General features: G+C 37.3%; 3 protein-coding genes across 11 annotated transcripts in view; all 3 read left to right on the top strand.

Annotated features, from left to right (window-relative positions):
* Positions 1-222: 222 nt before the first annotated feature.
* Positions 223-2964, top strand: spic (Spi-C transcription factor (Spi-1/PU.1 related)). Of its 2 annotated transcripts, none has more exons than XM_032588814.1 (5): positions 223-345; positions 438-525; positions 606-727; positions 811-913; positions 1722-2964. In XM_032588814.1, exons 1-5 carry the CDS (start codon positions 277-279, stop codon positions 2198-2200), a joined length of 861 nt encoding a protein of 286 aa, XP_032444705.1. In that variant the 5' UTR covers positions 223-276; the 3' UTR covers positions 2201-2964. The 2 variants fall into 2 exon arrangements, with proteins under 2 accessions (XP_032444705.1, XP_032444704.1); XM_032588813.1 differs by having other exon boundaries at positions 808-913.
* A 1607-nt stretch (positions 2965-4571) lies between these two features.
* On the top strand, positions 4572-5529 carry spi2 (Spi-2 proto-oncogene). Its single transcript, XM_032590159.1, has 2 exons — positions 4572-4691; positions 4959-5529. Exons 1-2 carry the CDS (start codon positions 4572-4574, stop codon positions 5358-5360), a joined length of 522 nt encoding a protein of 173 aa, XP_032446050.1. The 3' UTR covers positions 5361-5529.
* A 3160-nt stretch (positions 5530-8689) lies between these two features.
* mybpc1 (myosin binding protein C1) overlaps positions 8690-22572 on the top strand; it is a 145323-nt gene continuing 131440 nt past the window's right edge. For 3 of the 8 annotated variants that reach the window (XM_032588958.1, XM_032588957.1, XM_032588960.1), the window contains exons 1-11: positions 8690-8926; positions 14045-14071; positions 15663-15734; positions 16980-17192; positions 18241-18282; positions 18729-18770; positions 20099-20209; positions 21162-21310; positions 21391-21508; positions 21613-21661; positions 22298-22354. In XM_032588958.1, coding sequence (XP_032444849.1) covers positions 8905-8926; positions 14045-14071; positions 15663-15734; positions 16980-17192; positions 18241-18282; positions 18729-18770; positions 20099-20209; positions 21162-21310; positions 21391-21508; positions 21613-21661; positions 22298-22354 — 902 coding nt within the window. In that variant the 5' untranslated portion in view covers positions 8690-8904. The remainder of the gene's footprint in view (positions 8927-14044; positions 14072-15662; positions 15735-16979; positions 17193-18240; positions 18283-18728; positions 18771-20098; positions 20210-21161; positions 21311-21390; positions 21509-21612; positions 21662-22297; positions 22355-22572) is intronic. The other 5 variants (XM_032588959.1, XM_032588962.1, XM_032588963.1 and 2 more) reach the window with 5 other exon arrangements.

The raw sequence follows: 22572 nt of genomic DNA, 5'->3' as shown, positions 1-22572 counted from the left end.
GTATATTAGATATACGTCAAGAGCCCAGTATGCAAATTCTTTGGTCAGGCTGCAAATTGGTGGTATTCCTGGCTTAAGTTTGCACAGAAAAGAACTTTTTGTTGTTTGTAGATTGTGATCTTGGCAATCCTGTGGGGGAGAGATTTGCTCAGCATTATCTGTGCTACCAGGAAAGAAGAAGTGTGCGACATTAACGCATTTAAATTGACCTGCCACTCTGCCTATTAATGTGGCGGAGGTGCTGGAGTTCTGCATAGGTATATATACCTGTGCAAGATGTGTACCTGCACCATTATTAGGACAGAAATGGCCTCCTCTGAGGGAAACACTCCGACCTATAAGATGGTGAGTTGTAAGAATCCTTTACATACACAACCAGGATGGTCATTTACTAAACTTTTTTCTATTTTAAGCCTGATTTCTGTTTTTTTTCCCAGACGTCTTTAGACCCTGATATCAACCAACACTTTCAGGATGCAATAGATGTGATCCAGCAGCATTCACACAATGCATACTACGATCCAGGTACGTCCTGTCTCTTTTTTATCTCAAGAGGTAAAAAACATGTTCAATGAATACAATTTTTAATTTTATTTATCTTCTAGAGTGCAAATATTTCGAGACGTTGAGCAGCCAGCCGTCGTCTCTGCAGGTTCAGATGTCCTACCACGTCTTCGCACACCAATCTGACATCCCAGCTGTAGGCTACAACTGGAGCGAAATGCCTGTAAGTGTTGCAAAGTGCCTGCTTTTTGTAAAATGATGAACTTCAGTCTTAATTTTAACATTAAATCTTGAATCTCTTAGCAGCACTCCTGGCCTCAGGTCATCCCTGACGTCTCGTTGAGCCACTCGGTGCAGAACGATTCACCGCATTTCTGCCCCATCCTCCCACCGCAGAGGAACAGCAAAGGTGATTTCATGTTCAGGCTTTTAATCTGCAAAAACACAAAATCTTACCAAAGATTTTGTCACCTTCCTAAAATGTTTTAGGCAAAAAATGAATGCTTTTTTTGGACTAAATCATCTTTTGGAATGAAAGAAGTAGTGATTTTTTCTTTTTCCAAAATCACTTTAGGCGATTATTTTAGAAAGGTGACATTTTTTCTTCTAGTTTCTAATGCAAACATCTTTGCACAAAACTAACTTACAAGTAACTTTTAAGCAAGATATAGGAGCTTGTTCAAGGTAAAATAAATAAATAATTAAATAAATAATCCCTTAAAATTGATTTTAAAAAAAGTTCTATTTCCACTGGCTGATTATTTAACTTAAAATAAGACATTTTTTCCATGTTATAAATTCAATAATCTGGAATTAGAACTTTTTCATCAATTTTAAGGAATTATTTATTTAAATCTTATTGAAAAGTTACTTCTCAGTCAGTTTTGTCTAATTTCAAGCGTACTAACCTTCGAGAACCTTTTCAGCAAGAAATATGAGCTTGTTTTAAGTCAATAATTCCTTAATATTGAAGAACAAGTACTAGTTTCATAAACTGCCAATGGAACTAGAACTTTTTCATCAATATTAAGGAATTATTAACTTAAACAAGCTCCTATATCTTACTGGAAAGCTATTTTTAAGTTAGTTTTGTCTTTTTTTTAAGTGTACTAAGTTACATGAACTAGAAACTGTTAAGATTTAGCGTTTTTGCAGTGTAAGAGAGCAACTTTTGATGTTTAATCAGCACTAAAGAGGTGTAAAATCCATGTCGGCAGGACGTAAGAAGCTCAGGTTGTACGAGTATCTCCATGAAGCCCTGAACGACCCCAGCATGGGCGACTCGATACAGTGGACGGACAGCAGCAGCGGCACGTTTCACTTCATCTCCAAGAACAAAGAGAAGCTGGCTGAGTGCTGGGGCCAGCGCAAGGGCAACCGCAAGACCATGACCTACCAGAAGATGGCAAGAGCCCTGAGAAACTACAGCCGCACCGGCGAGATCGTCAAAGTGCGCCGCAAGCTCACCTACCAGTTCAACCCGGACATCCTGCACAGGCTAGGCTCGGTGCAGGTACCCATGCACCTGCAGGGCCCGTCTGTGCAGGACGACGCCCACAGTCGGCAGGAAAGCCCGTCCGAGCAGAGCTACCCCGGGTCGGCGGCGGACTGGCACGGCTGGTACGGACACTACCAGCTTCAGGAAGACTACGACCTGGCGGCGAGCTTCATCTCACACAGTTCAGCCAAACTGTGAGCCGACAGGCAGCAGATCCTGAAAACGTTTCTCGTTTGGAGGGACTCTTTAAAAGACTCTTGTCTGCATGTTGCATCTAAATGTTCTGTGGATGATCAGCTAAAAGAAGCACGCGATGTGGTCCAGTTATTTCAGCAGTTTCTGTAAATAATCTGTAAATATTGTCAAAAATGATGTTGAAATTGAAGTAGATTATGTTCTCGTTTTGATATGCATCCTTATTTTGAAGCCTTTTTTATCTGAGCTATTTTGGTTCTACATGAAGAAACACATTTTTCTCTCACAACTGTTTTGATAACTGTATATTTTATTCGATGTGTTGTTTATTTCCACAGTTATACTAATTTAATAGTGGAAAACAGCTCTGTTCATGCAAGTTATAAAGCGTACATTGTATTATTATTGAGCTGACCTTTTAAAATTTCCAGTGGCATTTAATAAAATCACCTAACATGAGATCAGATAAAGAGATTATCTATAGATCTCCTGCAGGGCATCAAACCATCACTGTTAAACAATAAAAATAAGCTTTACATCTATATAATTTGAACTCTTAAGGTTTAATCCTTATTGAAAACTTTTTAAAATATTTAAAAATTTTGAAAATATTAAATGTTAGGCCTAAAATATCTAAAAGTGGGAAAAAATATATTAGAATTCGACCATTTATTAGGAAGCTGATTTATTTGTAACAACAATTTGTTGATAAAAACATTTATTTTAATTGTTTCAATAAATGTTTTACATTTGGGGGGGAAAAACAGCATCCTTATTCTTTCTTTCTGACTTTCAGTTATTTCTAAACTTCTCATTCGTAATGAATTATTACAAAAGCCACGCAGAGTAAATAAAAACTCAAACACATCCTGAGGAAAAGTATCTAATTTGACAATTAAGCTATTTAAACTTTAATTCCTGTTGAATGTCTTTAAAATTATATTGAAATATGTTTGAAAATGTGACTACTTTAGCCAAAAATACATAAAGGTGGAATAAATATCACCATTTATTTTGAAGTTGATTTATTTGTAAAAACAAACTTGCTAATAAAAACATGTATTTTAAATGTTTTAATAAATGTTCTACATTTGCAAAAAAAAAAAAAAAAATTCTGCATTGCTGCGTTTTCTTCCTTCATGAATGAATTATTACAACAGAAAACATAAAAATTTAGACACATCCTGAGGAAAAGTGTTTTTTTTCCTGAAATCGGAGTGCTGCGTTAAGGCTGCCTCCCGTTCTGGGTCTTATCTGCTCCAGCGGGGAGGATGTGGTCAGTGTCGGTGAGCTGCCTGGTGGCGCAGTCGGGGGGTTTTGTGGGATCGCTGGTCATTGTTTCAGGGAGTTCAGGCTGCAGAAGACGTTTGGTGATGTGCTAACATGGGAGGGTATAAGAAGGGCTGCGCGTCTCAGAGTCACCTGGGTGAGACTGCAAAGACTGAACAACGCCAGATATTCATCGGTGATGGTAAAGAGAACACAAGCTTCACTTTGACTGCATTAATTATGTCCTAATATTATTTTTTAAAACTGTATCAGAATTCTTTCCAGGACACTCAGTCTGACTTGGAAGTGATTTTAGAGTTTCTGGAGGAATACTACAGACAAAGCATTCCAGAAAATGGTACGAAAAACAACTAGAGGTTAATTTTATTACCTAATTTCAATTGATTTTGTTTTAACATTTTTTTTTTTTCAGCAGAAAATAAATCTTTTGATTTAGTTGAGCCTGTGCATGGAGGAGATGTGGCTGTGGAACAAACCTGTGATGAAAGCTGGGCATACCATGATGCATCTGTAAGCACACACGCACACACACACACACACACGCACCCCCCCCCCCCCCCCCCCCCCACACACACACACAAGCACGTTTGTTTCCCCATTAATGTTAAACATATTAAAGTAACTATGAAGTCTTTTCACAGGTGCAGCTAAATGTAATATGAGTAAAATGTTAATTTAGCTTAGTAATTTAATTTAAAAAGGAACATTTATGTGTAGAGTCACCATGAATTTTGACAATTTGAACTAAGCTTATGAAAAACCAAAAATCTGAATATTACATTAAAAAAATAGTTTTTAATACAGAAATCTTATGCAAGGGCCTATTAAATCAGTCTTAAGATGGCTGTATACTAGAGTTTAATAGGAAATTTAGTGGAAGGAAAAAGTGTAGGTTGGTGCAGGTTGAATGTCTGATTTTATCTCAGGAAAAAAAAAAGGCCTGAAATGTTGTTCAGATGTTCAAAATCTATGCAAGCTGCATGTTTTAAACTAAATTAGTGAATTAAATTAGTTTTTTGTTGACATTTTAATTTTCTGACTCCATCAAAGGACGTCAAACCTGTATTTCAGACCTTCCTAAACCATGATGCCCGAGCCGTCTTTGGCCAAAACACAACAGCGACATTGTCTGAGTGTGGGTCAGTGCCAAACTTTGTTTCAGCGAGACAATCACCCAAACACCCAGCCGCTGCAGCAGGGAGGGGTGAGTTCTCCTTTTTTCTGGTCATTAGACACTGTTATTGTCACAGTTGGAATTAGCCTGGGGGAAATAATACCAAGAGAGCAAATAAGAGACCTGCCCTTTACTGTAAAACACAATGGAGCTGTGCTTGGCTTAGCGCACTAGCTTATTTTACATATCTATCAGATAACCGCAGTGTTTACAAGTCCTGGCCTCTGACATACAGGTCTATGATCTCTTAAGAGATTTTCTGGGAATGGATGTAGTTGAGGGAATGATTAACTGTAACCAGCATTAACTGCTGTGAATTTTCTATTTTACCTCTCCCTTTTAAATTCCCTTTCATCACGTGTGCCGCTCACAGTTTGCTCAACACCTGCAGGTAGAAGGCTGCGGCTCTTCCACTTCCTGTTTGAGATGCTGCAGGACCCGAGCATGGCCCACTGCTTGTCCTGGGCGCCGGCGCCGGCCGGCGTGTTCAGCTTCTCCTCCAGGAACAAGGACCAGGTGGCGGTGCTCTGGGGCCAGAGGAAGGGTAACAAGAGGCCCATGACGTACCAGAAGATGTCCCGCGCTCTGAGGAACTACGCCCGGTCGGGTCACATCTTCAAGGTGAAGAAAAAACTCACCTACCAGTTCAGCCGGGACACGCTGATATCGCTGCAGAAGGGTCACGGAGGAGATCCGTAGATCTATACTGTACTCTCCCTCTTTTCACATTTTACTGTGGTGTAAATACAGAACTAAATAAAAACTTGCTGTTATGTTAAATTTGTAGTTTAAGTACACTTTGCTGTAATTCCTCTCAAAAAACATGTGATGCACAAAACCAACATGGGTGTAATTGAATGGTTCTTTTTCTAGAAATTACTTGAATAAGTTTAAATGTGTTGTGTACTGTGTACTTTTTTTTTTTTTTTTTATTGTTATGTTGTGTTTTGATGTACAGCACTTTGTATCAGCTGTGGTTGTTTTAAAGTGCTTTATAAATAAAGTTGGTATGGTATGGTATGGTGTATTTTCAAAATTATACACACAGGCTAAGACATTTACATACACAATGCAACAGCACAATCTTAGTTTGTATTGCAAATATTTTAGTACACTTGAAATAACATAAAACTAACTTACAAATAACTTTTCAGCAAGATATGCGAGCTTGTTTTAAGTAGATAATTTCTTAATATTGATGAGAATTATTATAACGTCTTATTTTAAGTTAAATATTTTGTTAGTGGAACTTGTACTTTTTCATGAATGTTAAAGAATTACTGACTTAAAAGAAGCTCTTTTATCTTTTTGAAAAGTTACATATAAGTTAATTTTGTCTTATTTTAAGTCTGCTAATATATCTGCACTAGAGTAAAAATACATTATGATGAAATGACTGAAGTGCACTGCAAAAACACAAAATCTTACCAAGTACCTTTGGTCAACTATTTCAGTTCACTTGAAATAAGACAAAACTAACTTACAAGTAACTTTTCAGCAAAAAGTATTAACTTCTTTTAAGTAAATAATTTCTTAATCTTAAAGTGCTAATTCCACAGTCAAATTATAATAAGACATTTTTTATGTTATAAGTGAAATAATCTGCCAATGGTACCTTTTCAACAGTATTAAGGAATTATTTACTTAAAACAAGCTCCTATATCTTGCACTGGAAATTAGACAAAATATATTTGGTAAGATTTTGTGTTTTTACAGTGCACCCACACTAACATAAAGTTGGGTGAAGTTGGGAACCCCAGCTTCTTTAAACTACATTTTTGCTCGAGACATTATCATTTTAAGGATACTAATAAATGTTTCTAGAGGTCATCAAAGGTCAACCAGCGAATTTAGATTTACAAAATAAAACAAACAATCAACTGTGTTGCACTGCAAAACCTCAAAATATTACCAAGTATTTTTGGTCTAGTTTCTAGTATAAATAACTTAGTATGCTCAAAATAAGACAAAATTAACGCAGAAGTAACTTTTCAGCAAGAAATGGGAGATTGATTCAAGTCAATAATTTCTTTAAATTGATGAAAAAGTACTTGTACAGATTATTTTTCTTAAAATAAAGGAAAAATGTTTTGTTTGCAATCGAAATCCTGTTAATGCCGCCTGGTAGCATTAAAAATGTCTCCCTCATTCTGATTGAATGATGTCCTCTGATTATTGTGTTTGCACAGAAAGTCTCTGAGGTTTGAGTCTCAACCACAAACAGTGTCAGTGAATCCGAATCTGTTTTTATTTTTGAAACTAGGTAGTTGGTGTTTGCTCTCAGCTGGATGAAATATGGAGGAAGTCGACACGTACCTTATAAACCAGAGGGTGTCAGTGTAGTCCTTCTCAAAGCTGCTCCTTCGTGTTTCGGTTTCTTCTTATGTTGCAAGAATTACCAACTGGACAGCCAGCGTCAGGCCCACTTCCCCATATCCACCATTTACTGAAACGCAAATGTGGAAGTCTGAAAAAAATGAAATTACAAAAGTTTTTCCAACATTTTCTCACATTATAACCACAAACTTTTATGTATTTGCATGTGATATACATAGTTACTAAATAATAATTGTAAAGTGGAAGGAAGAGATACAATGTTTACAAAGTAAAATCTGAATAGTGTGGCCTGCATTTGAATCCAATACCCTGAATAAGACCCAGTAAAACCAGACAAAAGCTAACATTTAGAGGCTGCAAAAATCTAGAGACAGGGGCAGTTGTTCAACTTCTATCAGGACAACAACCATAAAAATGCAGAACTAAATAAAATTGAAGATTTGTTTACAGCAGACTGGGCTTGAATTGAAAGAAATGGGGAAAACTCAATCTGTTGATGATCAAATTTACCAAATACAACAAGACTTGAAGCTGTATTTGCAGCAAAGTGCAGTTCTGCAAAGAATTGACCCAGGTGGGACTGAATAAAAATACAAAGCAACAAATTTAATCAAAAGCAACTTTGTTGGAGTTAGAATCCCTCCAGAAGTTTGAGCATTCATGTTGAACTGTAGAGTTCTGGGCTTATTGTCGGTCGTATTTCCTGCAGCTTTGGCATTTAATCTCTCTTTAACCCCATCAAAGCTCAGACCTGACATATCATTTACGTTTGATGAGCCAAACGGTTCAACCAGGACTATTATAATTCACAATATTCTCCACATGCACGTGTCAAATGTCAAGGTTTATGATGGCTTTCTAAGTATAGAGCATTTTGCCTCCCTCCAGGCATCTCCCCTGTATTTATTCTCTGGGTTGGTAAGCCTGCTGTTCTTGGCAAGCATTCCACCTGGATTAAATTGATATCAGGAATCTGAACCAGCTCCCTGCTTGTCATGTTTAACTTTTCTTACAATATAAATCAACAGATTCCCTGAATGTGCTGCACTTTGAGAATACATGACGTCAGCCTGAGACCCGTGACAATGACGACACCTTTTCCTTTTATATCCCACAGTCCTGCTATTGTTCATCTCTCAAGGGAATAACCCCAAAATAAGCAGGAGGAGCTCAACGAAACTAAAATACAGCTACAATAACATCAGCAAATACTTATCTCAGAAATTCAAGGGACAGAGATAATTTCACATTCTGAACAAATGGAGGCTGAAAATAGTTTGATTTCAGTCAATCTTCCTAAAAAGAGCTTGAAAACCTTGAAATAAATTTACTAACTAGATGTAAACAGCCGTCTTCAATACTTTGCTGTTTAAATTGATTGTGTCATTTACACTAATGGATTTAACATGACATTTGTTTAAGGTTTTAGCTTCCTGAAATAATAGCCAAAGTCACTTTTTTTTGTGGCCAAAAGTGATTATGGCAACAACAAAAAAACAAGATGTTTTAGGCACAAACAATCACTATTATTACTTTAGGAACGTGAAGGTATGATATTTATGAGCCAAGGACATAAAAATCTAGTAATTTTTGGATTATTTTACACACTAACTGAGCTATAATTGCAGCACAAAGCTCCACAAACGGAGAGGAGGAGCATTCCTCTTCTCAATATAAACCCTGAAAGCCGGGCCCCCCCCTGGATCTGCCACTGGTCCTCCAGTCTCCCCCCTACTAAGACTCATCCTCATCAGCTGCTGTTTAAGAGGATCATCGTTTCTTTTAAACTCTCATCATCATCACCATTTTGTTTACCTGGACTAAGCCGAGTCCAAAGACTTAAAGTCACACCCACTGACTACATCTACCTGCAGAAATCTAAAGCTTTCTTGAAAGCCGGCTCAAGATGCCAGAGCCAACAAAGAAAGGTAGGAGTCCTGATTATAAACTGCCTTCATGCATTTAAAAAAATCCAAACAACACCTGCTGCTCTGCTGGTTTTAACCAAATTCTGGGTGAAAAAGTAACGTCTTTAATAGAGTACGGACCTGGGATGCAAACAGAGAATTTATTTCTATTAATACGTCTTTGAGGGAGCAGAGATAGTTGCTTCTCACTGCAGGGGATCCATCACTTTGCGGCTTGCCTGCCAGCTCGTACACAGGAATCCTCAAAGTGACTTTGACAGTGGTATTGTATTACTGATGTATGCGTGTCTCTGCCATCTTTGGTGCAAAAATTGACCCGAGGTGTGTGGATGGGTAGTGTTGTTGCACCCTGACTGGAGAAAGATTCGATGATGGAGAGCAGCGCAGGAATCTGGTGAAGCAAATGTCTCGGGAAGGATGATGCAATTTGAATTTAGAGAAGCCATACAAGGGATAGATCCTCTAAATGCCTTCCTGATGACTTGTGTAGCCAAGCAGGAACGGCCTATTTTGTCCGTCGAGACCTTCCCCCTCCACATCCAAATTCAACCAACCACAGCATCACAACCCACCTTTTGTCCCGCCCAGCAAACCCGTTTTCATCTGTACCTTCATGTCCATCAGTACACTGCTCGTGTCTGTCATCATAGGCATTACGCCTCGCTAACTCCTCGTTAGCAAGCCGTCTCCAGGTCTATGGCCACTCAAATACATACAGAATAACTTGAATGTGTTGTTTAGTGTTTGGCCAAAAGATGCAAGTTTTAATGGCTATTTAAGATTGACTGGTGCTTTTCTGTATTTAGAGTTTTTGCCCATAGTCTCTGTCCAGATTTAGCCAAAACAGACATTGAAAGTAAGACTTGGTTTAATAATTTGACCACAGTGAGACATCACTAAAGGTGAGAAACGGGGAACGATTCTAACACATTTCCATTACCACTTAACTGGCATCTCAAAAGGATAAATCACAATTTTCATTAAGATTTTCTTGTTCTACTAAAGATCTTTAGGAGCTTTTCTTCAGCAAAACTACAGATCCAATTTTATACGGTTTAAAATATCTAGTTCTTGGAGATGAACTCGTTACAACAGGTTGACTTTCCTCCAGGTTTTAGTCAATAGCTGTGATCCATTGACCGTATAATTGCTCAATTTGACATTTCGAAAATAAATTTGCTTAATGGAAACACAGCAGTTTCAAAATAGTTTTTTTTTTTAACATTAGCAAAATATTGACCAAGTTTTGTCCACATTTGTAATGGAAACACAGCTTATGGCAGCTATAAATCTTTGCCAGATGCAAATCATTTTACCTCAAACTGGAAGCTCCCACCTAAATCTGGCCATCAATGAACATATTTTTGGCTATTGTGGTAGAATCAGTCCTGATCTCTATTTAGCAAAGAAAAACATGGTGAAACGAGACTTTAACCAATAGATCCAGTCCAAATTCATCAGGAACAAGTTTTGAGAAGCAAGATCCCAATAAGTTTCATGGTAATTCTAAAGAATCGTCTGTACCTTAAAGTTGTTTGGAGAAATCTACAAGAATTAAATCTACAAGAATTAGGGCCATACTAAAAAAAATAAAGTTAGAAAATAACAAGGATAAAGTCATGTTAATGTAACATGAGATCACAGTTTATTTTAAACTCTCATAATAATACGAGTTCATTCTTGTATTATTTAAATTTTATTCTCGTATTATTATGACTTTATTCTCATAATATTATGTTTTTTACTTCTTAGTGTGGCTCTAATACTCAGTCGCAGAGATCTGTGTTTTTATCTGACACTTTTCTTCCAATGAATGCTCTTTGGTTGTTTTTTTAAGACAATTTAAAAGCTGTAGATGGAAGAGAAAATCCTTTTAAACTCAATGTAGAAACTTGTCTGAGTTTAGCGTTCTCAAAGCCTGGCTTGGTCAGCCCAGTGGATCGACTCTTGTCTGTTTCTTTGTGCATTTAAGGTTTAGAAGGTATTGATTTTAGAATCAGAAACACATTACAATAACTTCTGGTGTCCATCTGCTGCAATCAACATTACACTAAGCCATGACAAAGTAAAGCCCAAATATCTGTAACAAATTCTCCCCAAAAATAGCTACCAAACCAGCAGATAAATGAGTGGAAAACTATTGTTCTTTAAATGAATCTGAACAGCTGACGAAGGGGGGGGGAGGTGGCAGCGCTGTTGTTTTAGACACCCAAGTCAACATTAGAAATGGTCGTCTGGGGGTCTCTTGGGAAACAGATTCTTGTCCCTGGAATAGTTCAGAATGAACGCACTTTTAATCCCCATGCCTTGTTCGGTGCCATCTCCAACTATTGCCGCCCAACCTCTCCCCCTACTCCTTTCCTGCCACGCACCAACACAGACGTCTCGCTGCCACTTTCTGCTAAAGATGGATCACTTAGAGGTCAAGCACTTCCCTATTAAACTTGCCCACATGGCCCTTTGGGGCTGTCCGCACTGTTTACAACTTCTTAGTATCAATAGTAGCAAGACCAATGTCTTCACCTTGTGATATTTATTATATCCAATCCATCAGTCTCTCCTGACTCTGCCTTCTGGCCATGTTGCTTTGTGTTACGGGATATCACATCATTAATCAAACCTGTGGTAAAAAGGGGAAGGGCTGTCAGCAGTTAATTATCACTTGAAGGCATTTCTCATCTACTTTAGCCAAAGACAAAAGGAGTCACAGATAGAAAAAGACAATGTTAGGAACAAACAGTCTTGCTATCAGATTGTCTTTGCCAACAACATAAAGGTTTATTTAAGGAAAATATGAAGCTGGTGGCAATTTGGCTCTCATTTGAGCCTATATGAGCCCTTCTGTCTGCAGGCCAGCACGGACAACAGCTGCACATACCTGCAGCCATGTCAGCTGCACTGGGAGCCCTCCGGGGTAAAACAAAACCTTTCTCCACACTCATTTTCTCAGCGGTGATGAGACCAAGAGGCTGAGGTTCAGTCTTGGGTGGATGATGTGACCGTGCAGGATTGCGGTCGAGTGGCCAGCATCGCATTGTTATGAAGTGAGACTGGCGAGTGGTTCATTTTGAGATTGAGAAGGAAGCCTAATGGACCCTTTAAGAAGAGAGTTAACAATCAGACTTGTATCGATGCCATTCTACATAAGATACCAACAAAAGAAAAGTTGTAGCTCAGTCAGTGCTTATCCTTGCATTTTATTTTAATTTAATTTTATTATTTATTTATTATTTTATTTTAAAATATTCATTTTCAACCTCAAATGAAGAACTTTTCTGAAAGTATCAGTATGCAAAAATATTGTGCTTCAATTAATGAGTTGGAGATTGAACTTCACTCTCCCATATGGCCGCATCTCTCCATCAAAAAATGTTTTTCATTTTTCCTCTGAGCCTGTCCCTATCCTGTTTCCAACGCCTTTATGCTGAGCTCAGTGTTAGTTTTAGTTTATTTCCATTCACAGGTCATTCTCAGATTACATTTGTTAATGTACAGTTGAAACCAGAAGTTTACATACATCAAATAAAAAGACACACAGCGTTTTCCCCCTGCTGTCTGAAGTTAAGTGAGACCAAATGTCTCTTGGTCTACTCTAAGCTAATGATTAACACAATAGGGTCAACTTGAACTTGGATTTCCACCATCATGAAATGACTAATATAGAAAATTCAATCATTTAGGCAGATTGTAGGGAGTGGATGTGCAACAGTTTCAGTAGGGGTGTTGGTGTTGTGTTAATACTGGTGATCAAGCAGCAGTGTGTCAGTACTAAGTATCTTGTTCCTGAGTGATGTTAGGAGCAGCAGACAGAGCGATATCATCTTCAGTAATATGGGTGTTGCTCTGATTGGTTAAGAAAGAACTGGGCCAAAAAGCAAAGCTCTGAATTTACTGGCCTGTCTCCATTCTGACTCTCACCTTTGACTATGAGATAAGTCAAAGGTGAGAGTCAAAAGAATAAAATCCCAGACAAAAGCAGCTGCAATAAGCTTCTATTGGCTCGGCATTAGAGGTTTTTCAAACATATCTAAAAGATGAAAACTGAGTGTTGAGACAGATCCAGATTATTCAGCTTGGAAAAGAAAAATCTTTGAAATTAGGACATTCTTACATTTTCTCTGTTTATTTTAAAAACCTACAAAAGCAAAGTATTTCAAGTTGCTTTCCTAGCTGATCTGATTCCATTTTTAATTTTCTACGAGAAAAAGCATAGGCTCTGGTAACTGGAAAAAAGCGAATACAGTTTGTATTTCACTGAAAATGTTGCATTATATGAAGCATTTGTTGAAGCACCTTTAGGATAACTCCATAGTCTATTTGAGGAGGTACATTTTTACTATGCTAAGTGTTAGCTGAAGCAGCTATGCATGAAAAATCTGAAAATATGTTGGCAACAAATCGCCCTGCATCATAAACAGAATTTCACCCAAAAATTATACTCAAGAGTTGCACTACTTCAACAATAAAATGTAAAAAGTAGCCAAATTAAGAGTAAAAAACGATTGATATTTTAAAATTACATCAGGCAGACAAGATATACTGTATATATAGATCGAAATTTTGGAATTTTAAAGAACAGAATGAAAATATTTCATAGGACATAATAACAAAACCAGGAAAATAAACATTTTTCCAAATCAATTTCTTTCAATACAAAACTTATGAAACTAACAAAAACTGCAGGTGTGTGAATTTTTGGTTAAAACATGTTTGTTCTTTATTTAATGAAGTTACTCACAGTGGGTAGAGCGTCCAGAAATTTTACTAAAGTAAGAGTAGCGATACTTCAAAATGAAATTAAGCAAGTAAAAAGCACGGCGTAGTAAAAATGACCTAAAAGTAATCTTTTTCCAACGCGTTACTCAAGTAGATTTACTAAGTAAATGTAAAGTTGTAAAGTAAAATTTGTAAAGTTTTTTAATTAGTTCAGGTAATGTAGAATCAACTGTGAGTGTGTGCCATAATCCAGCACAAAGACAACAAAGCTGATGGTGAGCATGTATCAAAGTGGGGGTCAAAGTGTTCAAACAGAAGAAAACAAAAAGGTGATAATCGCATTAAAGACATTACACAAGATGTCTTACTATCTTGTCTGTTGCTTTGTTTGTCTTTCTGCAGACGAGACGCCAAATGGCCAGTCAGAAGGTGAGTGCACGTCTTATCTCACGGTCACCTCACAGACTAGCAAGCAGATTAGAGCTCCAAAAGATGGCAAATCTTCCACAGTTTGGTTCAAAAATTAACAACTACCAAATGAAAAGCAGGAATATCAAAATCAATACATTTATAGAAACTCTCTGTTAAAATTTCAAAAATCAAAATCAAACAAGCCAGCACAGATCTGCATGAGTGCAGGACAAAAAGAAATGCATCTTGACGATAAAAAGTGGTGTAAAAGTGGCAACACAGACACATGCGAGTGTAAATGTGGAGCCAATAGACAGCAGTATGGATGTGTTCCTGCTCTCCGGACTTATCTGTGGCGAGGCTGTCAACATCTCATGCATTCCTCTTCCACACCAGCTGATCCCCTTTTGTTGTTTCAGCTGACGGCCCTGCCATCCCATGTGAGCAAGTTGCTGGCATCTAACAAGCTTTTAGTGGGGACTGGGGGTTTGACCTTGGAGCCGGAGCATCTTGGGGCTCCAACATGGTCGAGGGGGGAAGAGCTCATCTCTTTAACTAAAAATAATCCAGGGAACCGTTCAGATAAATAATTCTGTCCACTAGCTCATAGCTCAACACTATAAAAAAGCTGATGTGTTTATAGATGCAGAGCGCTAATAGTTAGCCCTGTCACGATAAATTTTGCTGGACGATAAATTGTCCCAGAAGTTATTGCGATAAATGATAGTATTGTTATTTTGAAACCATATTAATGTAATGGCATAGTAATGCAAAAACATATTAAAGAGCAACAAACTTTAAACTCAAACAAATATTTAACACTGGAACTGGAAGACATTTTAAACATCCAAAATAAACAAACAAAAACAAATAAATTAATTTGTAAATAAAATTGCCCGTCACAAAATGGGCTAGTTGAGGTTAAAGCACCATACTGAAGATGAAGAGACAAAAGATAAATCATGCAAATTTAAGTTATTGAGCTAATTTTAATTTATGCGATTAATTGATTTATTGCTTATTTTGACAGGTCTACTAATACATCTTGATATTTTTCACATTTTGTTATATTACAACCTCAAGCTGCAATATATTTTATTTAGATTGTATGACCAACTCAAAGAAGTGGAAAATTGTGAAGTGGAAGAAAACGTTGTACAGAATAATAATAATAAAAAAATCTGTGTAGCATAGTTCCAAGCTATAATAACAGCTACTTTGGGAGTGCTATACACAAATGCAAATTTTAAAATAATTCTTATGAAACTTATGATTGAAATATATTAATTCTATATTTCCTTTTAAGAGTGAAAAATGTTTAAGAAATAAAAATTTAACCACTTTATGAGGTTCTTACCTTCACAAACTTTATTTAAAAAACTGTTTGGTCACATGATGGGAGGGTTTTTACCGTTTCCTAGCAACAAGGGGTTGTTCATGCATTTAAACTGAGAACTCTAAAGAGTAAAATTTGTTGAGGTGAAGGGTGTGTGGCTTTGTTCAGGTAGGTGGGTAACCTGCTTGAGTGTGTGAATGAGTGCAGATGTTGAAGCTTTGTGCTCATTTAAAGCAGTTGCTCCATCCACCAATATATTTGTCACATGCTCAGAAAGTGTTGCCCCAGACAGTAATGGTGCCCCAACCCTGCCTGAGATTTCCCTGGAGGTTTCTCCCCCACCAGGTGGGTAATGTTGCCACCTCACTGTTTATGTCACGCCCCTACACTGTGGCACCTCTTGCACATCCCACTTACATCACATGTTTTTGTGTTGTGTGCCATCACCGTTTTTTGTTCTTAATTCACTTAAGGAGGCCTGAAGATACACTTTTCTTGCACTGTATGTTCACACAGAAACTTGGTTTAGGTAGCTTAGATCAATAAAATCTAGGTGCATGTGCTCCTCTAACTGGAATATGATGCTGTTACTAACTCAAGCTGTGACTGTGTCTTTGTTGGTGACATTATATGTCAGGTAGAGTCATCAAACAGGAGGCATGAAAAAGGGATTTGACTCTGGTAAATGTCTAACTGTTCAAATTAATTTTACAAGTAATCAGATAATACATGAAACAAATCCCTGCCCCCTTGATCACTCTACAGTATAGATATGCAAAGACCAGATGGATAATACTTTGAATTTGGAGATTCCTACAATAGTCAGATGTTATTGGCAAATATTACCATGCTAAAACTGCTAAAGATGATCTAATATGCTTCCTTGAACAGTTTAGGATAGGTCTATGGGCAATACAAAACATGTTTATTAATTCTTTTGCACAAAATCATTCAGACAATGAGATTTTAGTCTGATCAGTTCTTCCTATTTTGAGCTCCTTTTAGAATGATCTGGTTTAGGGCGTCTTGTCACTTTAAATCCAAATATACTGCTGCTGGTCACACTCCCCAAACTCAATGTTTACACTCACAAGTGAAAATAGCAGCAAACAGATGTGCAATTAAACAACCGTACATCTTTGAAAAGTAGAAGTGGAGCACAACCAACAAGAATGCAGCAAGTGGATTCTCCATGGAAAGTTGACAAAAAAACACTTGTCTTTTCCAGCAGTCATTGTGCAGTGCATACAGCTGACCAAATGTGGCAGAGCTCAGCTGGGATTCGATAGGTTGCTAGGTGAGGGGCAGTGCCTGCTGATTTGTGAAGTTACATTTTGAAGGTTTTCCAGACACCAAAAAAACCTTAACTTATTGTCAAAATATGGCTAGGTATGGAAGTAGAGAAACATCCAAAATGTTAATTTTGCCCAATAGGTGCCCTTTTAAGGTCAAACAGCAAAGGAGAGGTTTAGTCCATCTGGTCTTCAGCTGTTTATACCAACTTTGCCTGAACAAGTGCCGCCTTGTCAGGCAGCCAGTGTTTGTGCTCTGTGCTTGCTGCTCCAGCCTGGCGCTTTGTCTGCTGTACAGAGTCGGTAGCAGAGGGAAAAGAGCCAGTAGAGACTGATGGGAAGAAACCAGAGCCCACTGGTCCTGAGCCATTACAGGCTGTGGTGGCTCAGGAGCAGAACGCCATCGAGAACGGTTCAAACCAACGGGAGCCTAGTAGGGTTGGGGTGAATGAGCAAGCAGAGTCCTCTAGCCCGGCTGTAAAGGAGGGCACTTGCTCTCCCCCTCCGGCTGGTAAGTATGCTGCTTTAATAAACGTGACTCTTTCCCATGTCTCTATCTCAGTGGAAGTGCATGAGTTCTACAGAGCAAAAGCTACTAAAATTGGATGTGAACCTTAAAAATGCAAACACTAATAACCAAGCAGCTGAGTTTTTTTTAAAAGACTTTTTATAACCCTTTATTTTCACTTGGGTTAGAGGTTTTTTAGGTCTAACAATATAAACAGATACAATTTGTGTGAAAGGTAAGTAATCAAAAAGGAACCTCCTCATTCTGCTTAAGAAAAACAAAAACATTACAGGCAGAAATAAAAACTAAATAAAGACACAAGTAAAAACATGGATTTAACTTATTATGCTTGTTCCCCATATTTTAAATAAATAGACAAAATGTGATGAGTGCCTTTAAATACTAAAATAATTATGTTTCTCTTTTTGAAAGCTGGGGAAAAAGTTCAAATTATCTTGGCTTACTTTGCATTGAGAATATTTTGACAATTTGGCATTTTAAAAACAGACTGAACTCAACAAACAGCTGTGTACATTAGCATTATCCTGCTACTTCATGATGTGGTGCGTTAGAGTCTATTTTGAGTGATGTACTATGAAACGTATGTGTTTTATTACATCTTGTGAGAAATTTTGCCTGGACTTTGAAAAGAATGAAAAATGAATGTTGACATTTCGAACATCACTGCCAAAATGGTAAGGTTTACATACGAACAAACAAATAAAAGGAGAAAATGGATGAATAAAAACAGAGAATGATTATTGAACATGCTACCAAGAACTCATTAAACCCACTGACAAATACAAAATTCAAGTTTCTCTTAAATATAAAGCTTATTTAAGAGATCCAGTAAAAAACACTTGATGAATTAAACAAACTGGGAGTAATGTAACACTGCCTCAAACCCAATGCAGTTTTACAAAACTGCTACAAAATAAATGATTCTGATTAAAAATTTCCTTACATATACACCATTTGCACTAAAAAGGATGGGCAAAAGCGTTTTAATTTTAGAGTACCTTCGATAGTAACTGTGTTTTTTTCCCCACAGAGGATGGCAATACAGTGAAGAAACTCTCAATTGACCTGCCTAGTAAGATCCTTTGGTTAAAACCCAGCATCGTTTCAGTCCCTCCTACCAAACTAGTGTACTCTAATTAAACATGACTAAATGAAGGAAACATTGTAGAGACGTTTGATTTGGGAGATTTTGTGTTTCTTTAAAACTATACAAATGTCCTCTTGCTAACAAATTAATACAAACTAAAGTGTCCTTCAAAATGTTAATAAACAAATGACCATTTGTGCATTCAAATCCTAAACAGATTAAATTTTAATAGGAAAATTCTGACTGATATGACATAAACTATCTAGAATCCTGGTAATAATATTTATTTTCTTACTTTAGGATTCTTTTCATCCCCGTGTGCACGTCTAACTGCTTGTAGCTCTCAGATGTCATGACTGCTTGCTTGCTTGCTTCAGAGACTTTACAGAACTATTTCTTACGATATATTGTAAATTTCTCTTTTTGTTTAGATGATAGTGCCCCTGTGGCAACCACGGGCAGAAAAGACTCAGGTAACACGTACTTCCAAGTAGTTACAAGTATAAGGAAACAAGAGAAATCTGTTTGCTTTGTACGAGAAGTAGAACCAGCTGTCCCTCCACAGACCTTTCAGATAAAACAAGAATGTTAAAAACATTTTTGGCAATGCATAATACAGTTAGTACTTTCCTCAAATCTGCAGAATACGTTCTACAAATCACACTGTAATTTCTGAGAACATACAGGGTACTTTCCTGGATTTTTTTGGGTACTTGCAGGGTACTTTCTGGAACTCATAGTGCAACTTTAGGGAGTTGTAACTAGTAGCGTTCTTGAACTTGCAGGTTACAACTGACAATAGCGCAACTAAAAAGTTAACCTGTATGTTTCAGGTTTTTGCTGTAATGCAAATCGCTACAGATCTTTCCTGCCAACAATCATCACTAACGCGTTCAAGAATTTGAATTAATATGAGTTACAGCCATGTTTAATTTCCCTTTGAGATCAATAAAGTATTTTTGAATTTGAATCAGTACAGTTCAGTCCTAAAAGTACTCAGGTAAGCAACCTGTAATTTTTGGAAAGTAACCAATAAGATAATGAAGGTACCTGGTTACAAAACATCTTAAAACATAGCATAGTCTTTGAAAATACCCTTTAGAAAGTACTTTCAAGTCAATCAGATTCTTGAAAATACCCTGTAATTACCAAGTACTAGATATCTCATAACGCAGTAATGAAGTTCCACAAAGTACCATGTAAGTTGTGGAAAAAAGTAGTCAGTAGATTCTAGTAAGTAACATCCAAGTTTCAGGTGAGAAACTTGTAGAAGTACTTTGCAAATTTGGAAAAGTACTGCCTGTATTATTATTAATCACAAATTGCGGCGCTTCTCATCTCTGTATTAGCCGTTAAGAAATAAGCTAATCAGTATTAGGGTAGTTGAAATAGGTTAAAATATTAAGATAGAGTACACTAACAAAGTTCTATAAATATACATTTGATAAAAGCAAAAGCTTGTCATTATGCTAACATTGTGATTTTAGAATATCTATAACTCCATCAAATAAAATAATTATGAACTTATTCTCATATCACATCACATGTTGCTGCTTACGTCTGTTTTAATGCTTTTCATGTTGCAAAAAGCTAAAATTTTTGCTGCTGTCTGAGGTATGAATGTTGAAAGTACGGGAAATTGTCTTGACTGTTGTGTTTTAGTTGTTTCTTTTATACTTGTAAGATTTTGTTCATAAAAAGCTTTCACAAACAACAGGTGGGTATTGAGATTTCTGACTATTATTCTTATGAAGGAACAGAAGAGTTCTGAGTAATGAATTTGTTTTTCCTTATTGGTCAGTGTGGTCTCTGGGAGAGGGTCAGGCCCCAGAGGATGTGGACAAACCAATCGACAATCCACCGTTGTCTACGCTGCTGATCGAGAGGCCACAGAGTGGAACTGTCACTGTGGGTGAGTGTTTAAAAAATACCTGACCTTAATTCTTAACAAGAAATGCACAACATAGGAGATTCATTGGACAGCACTAATGGAGTTCAATAGGCGTTACATTGTGGGTTGACACGAGAAATTCCCAGACGTAATTGTATTATGTATTACAAGAAGGCCATTAAATTAGGCAGATTTTCAGAATGTATTAACACCAGTCCTGTACAGGCCACTTTTTTTTTTTTTCTCCGGAGAGTTTTTGCGGCACTAGTGGCTCGTATTGTTGCGACAGTGGGCAGACAGGAAGGAGGGTGAGCAGAGTGGGGAAGACATGCGGCAAAGGTCGTCGGGACCGGGAGTCGAACCCGCGACGTCCGCGTCGAGGACTAAGGCCTCGCCCCATGTACAGGCCATTTTAATCAAACTGTAATCGAACATCTGGTTTGTTTTGAACTTGACTGAACCTAAAACTTAAGTCTTTGTTTGATTAAAGTGAACTCTGGAGCAATTCAAATGCATATGTGGATGCAAGTGGACCAGAAACGGCTTCAAAAGCAGGAAGCGCACTGTAGTGCAGGGCGTATACAGCCAAAATAAATGCAGGAGTCTAACGCTGGAGGGAGAAATGGCTGTTGGTCTTTTACCATAGACAAAAAACTAATTCTACAACAGCAGCTACACTGTTTCTATGAAGTTCAATGAATTTATTATTCCTTCAAAACAGCAACAACAAATGATCCAGACCAGGAAGTAGCTTATACACCTCTATGCAGCTTCTGCAGAGAAGCCACTTAAACAGCATCTTGAACTTGGCCTAAACTAAATTAAAAACAGACTAAAAATCAGTAGACAAGGTAAACAAGAAAAGGGTTGGAGATGAAAGCAAATTCCCAGATCGGTATTTAGAGTACAAAACAATGTATCATTCACTCGATCACTCTTTAGAAATAGTCAATTTCCTTTTAATTTGTTTCAGGGAGTGACATCACTTTTGTTGCCAAGGTGGAAGGTAAAGATCTTCTCCGCAAACCAACTGTTAAATGGTTTAAAGGGAAATGGATGGACCTAGCCAGCAAGACAGGGAAACACCTGCAACTTAAAGAGACATTTGAGCGGCAAACCAAGGTAACATACCTATACTCATGCATCCAAGTTCTCTAAAAATAGTGCTGTTTATAAACTCTGGTACATCGCCCTGTTGGCAGATCCACACCTTTGAGATGCACATCATCAAGGCCAAAGACAACTATGCTGGAAACTACAGGTGTGAGGTGAACTACAAGGACAAGTTTGACAGCTGTTCCTTTGATTTGGAAGTTAAAGGTTGGTCACAACAATAAAAAATGTTAAAACTACTCTGAACTGATCACATAAATTCCTAGTGGAAATAATCATGCAATTATATGCATGTTTCTTCTGTTTCACAGAAGTTGAAAGCTCACAGGCTATTGATATTCGATCAGCATTCAAAAGAAGGTAATGAAAAATAACCCGTGAGACGTCAGAAAGAACCATTATACATATAGCGGCAAATTGTTTTAAGATATTTCATGATTTCATAAAATCTCTAAATTCCTCAGTATGCTGGAATTCAAAAATAAAAAATGGATTTTACATTGTGAAGCAATGGTGAACATTTCTCCATTGAGTAATACAACTAAATACAACTTCTACAAGATATTTGTAATGTAATTAACCTTTCCTCCAGGTAATTACAAGTCAATTACTTGATTGAATGTGTAACTAAAGGCCAACTCTTGCACTTTAAATCTCGATTTGAACAATGCAGAGCAATGCAAAGCATCCCAGATCCACTGCATTACTACAATGCTGCTATTCAGTAATGTTGCTTCAACATTTCAGAAACATTGTGGCAATTCTGGCTGGGACTGTTCTCGATGAGTGCTACACAAACAACCTTATTTTGAGTTTTTATCCACATAAAGACCAAATAAAGGTTTCTCTGTAAGCGCAAATCATGAGTTAACTTGACGCTAACTCACTGATCGTCAGAGCTTTTGCTTTGTGTTGCTCTTATGGCATTGTTTTCTAGTGTTGGTAACAACTGCAAGTCTAATTTAATGTTCAATAATTTCTCCTTGTTAACAACAGCAGTGAAGGACAAGAAGATGCAGGAGAGCTTGACTTTAGTGGTCTCCTTAAACATAGGTGAGAAACACATCCTGATCCTCTGTTTGTCCTTTTCACATTTTTTGGATGTGCTTCTTTTTCTTTCATTTCACATCTTTTGTAAATATTGTATGAGGCTTTTGTATAAGCGGGAAGTTAAAAAAATTTTTAAAACTTAAACTAACCATTACCAGTGTTAGATGAAGAGGTTGAGAATTTCACTGTTCTAAATTTCACAGCCCAAAAAATTGTTTTTA

This window comes from Xiphophorus hellerii, chromosome 17, assembly GCF_003331165.1.
Source record: "Xiphophorus hellerii strain 12219 chromosome 17, Xiphophorus_hellerii-4.1, whole genome shotgun sequence".
Lineage (NCBI taxonomy): Eukaryota > Metazoa > Chordata > Actinopteri > Cyprinodontiformes > Poeciliidae > Xiphophorus > Xiphophorus hellerii.
Note: the sequence above shows the minus strand (reverse complement) of the source record. Positions and strands in the feature narration are given on the sequence as shown.